Source organism: Toxorhynchites rutilus, chromosome 1 (genome assembly GCF_029784135.1).
Source record: "Toxorhynchites rutilus septentrionalis strain SRP chromosome 1, ASM2978413v1, whole genome shotgun sequence".
Lineage (NCBI taxonomy): Eukaryota > Metazoa > Arthropoda > Insecta > Diptera > Culicidae > Toxorhynchites > Toxorhynchites rutilus.
The window spans coordinates 190,151,303-190,153,185 of NC_073744.1; the positions used below are offsets into that span (position 1 = coordinate 190,151,303).

General features: G+C 47.2%; 1 protein-coding gene across 1 annotated transcript; it reads right to left on the reverse strand.

Moving 5' to 3' along the window:
- Positions 1–222: 222 nt before the first annotated feature.
- On the reverse strand, positions 223–1,306 carry LOC129762544 (uncharacterized). Its single transcript, XM_055760931.1, has 2 exons — positions 1,230–1,306; positions 223–1,174 (listed from the first exon to the last, which is right to left on the reverse strand). The coding sequence occupies exons 1-2, from the start codon at positions 1,239–1,241 to the stop codon at positions 353–355; spliced, it is 834 nt and encodes a 277-aa protein (XP_055616906.1). The 5' UTR covers positions 1,242–1,306; the 3' UTR covers positions 223–352.
- Positions 1,307–1,883: the final 577 nt, after the last annotated feature.

Here is a 1,883-nt window from a genome sequence, read left to right on the forward strand (position 1 = left end):
CGTCATCGGATGTGGAAAATCGTGTGATCTGCTGCAGCAGCGGTTGCAGCCTGATGAGATGGAGGCTTTCAACCGTGTTCGCTTGGTTGGGAAGGCAGGGGACGATCCGATAGACATTAATAAGCTTACGATGTGGTGGGGAATGGATTAAATTGTTGATTGGCAGCTCTCTGTGCTCGTGTCACAGAATCGAATTCTATTTATTCTTCTCCTGTGAAATTATTCTACATAAATCAGACATAACTTAAAATATAAGCTGTGGATAAATCTCTAACATTTACTCTAAATATTTACAACATTATTCGAGTGTGTGCGAATCTAAGTCTTTGAGAGGCAACGTTTTGCTTGTGATTTAATACATCTGTCGATACCACCGGGGCATATAATACCGCGTCCGGGACCCACTGGCTGCTGCCAGTGCACTCAAATGGGCAGCTTTGACCTGTTGCACTTCCGGTGTATCCATCGGAACCCCGCCGTTCATTATCGGCAGATGTTGCGGTTCGTGCCAGCTGTCGGCGAACTGAGGCATCTGAGGTGTGGCCTCATTGAAGGTAGAAGCCCCGTGAGGCCCGCTAGCTTTGGTAAAGTGCACCTCAGGGCCGTCGAAGGAGACGTCGTTGTGCATCAGCGATAGATGCTGGGGCGCATACCAGTCGTTCTGGGATGAGTGGGGCACGACAACGGTGATAAATTTCGTCGGTGAAGCGGTGGGCTTACGACGGTGCTTGTGTTTGTCACCGGTCGGTTTCGGATGAGGTTTCTTATGCCCGGATGGCTTCCTGTTGGGCTTACCGGTGTGGGGAAAATGGATCGGTTTGGAGCTTTGTCCCTTCATCGGTTTCTTCATCGGAGCGACTTTTTCCTCATCCGACAATTGAACGGATTCCTCTTCCGTATCGTTGCGAACGGGTGGCTGGAGGTTCTTCTGGTTGACCGATCCCACGGCAGCGATCGCGGCATAATTGGCCACCTGTTGGGTCCAAGACATGGACCGTCTCTGCATCCTGGGTTGGGTTTCGTCGGTATGCGTAAGCCCCTCATTATCAATGTGTCGTGAATGTGCTTCCTGAGTATCCTGAATAGACTCGAATCGTTGCGAATCGTCCTGTTCGGTGAACACAGCGTGACTAATGTGCGACCCAAAAGCCAATAGCAGCGCAGAACATAATATCTGAGATCAAAAGAGCCGAATGAGCGTTGACAGATTCTATTTTCTGTACACATACCATGGTTTCCATTCTGTCACACTGTTTCAACACGGTCCTTTCCGTTGGATCGCCGAAATTTCACGACTGTCTTCCGGTGTACTGCTCGTTTTTTTTTTTTTTTGGAACCGAAACCTCCTAGCTGATCAGCCGGTTCGAACTAGGACTGTTTGCGAACTGTGTCTCCTCCGCTGCATTGATAGAGATTATATGCTTCATTCCGAATTGAGAATGGCGAAACCACCCACACGAAAATGGGAAAAATATCTCCGAAGATGAATGACATGTGGTGAATCGGCCATGCATTTTTGTCTGTTTTTTTTTTGTCATTTTTATTACTTTTTTTTCGCTTCTCTGTGGCAATCGATGGTTCGGAACGGTTTTGCATACAACGAATCCACCACCAAACGGTAAACAGTAGTAATTGATTGATCGTTTGCATCTGATTTGTTGCTGCAGCTTCTCTTGCTGCTTTCTCCCGCACACCTGTTCTCGTTCGTTCGGTTGCAGCATCTATTTTTCTTATCCAACAATATGTATTTGTATCTTGTACAGCATGCATTTGCCGTTCCGACGAATGCAATTTTGTTTGCGTTATGTTCCCATCTGTTCCGATGGCATTGGCTGTTTGAGTGAACACATTCTCATCGCTCTGACATGTTCTCAGTTATCTTA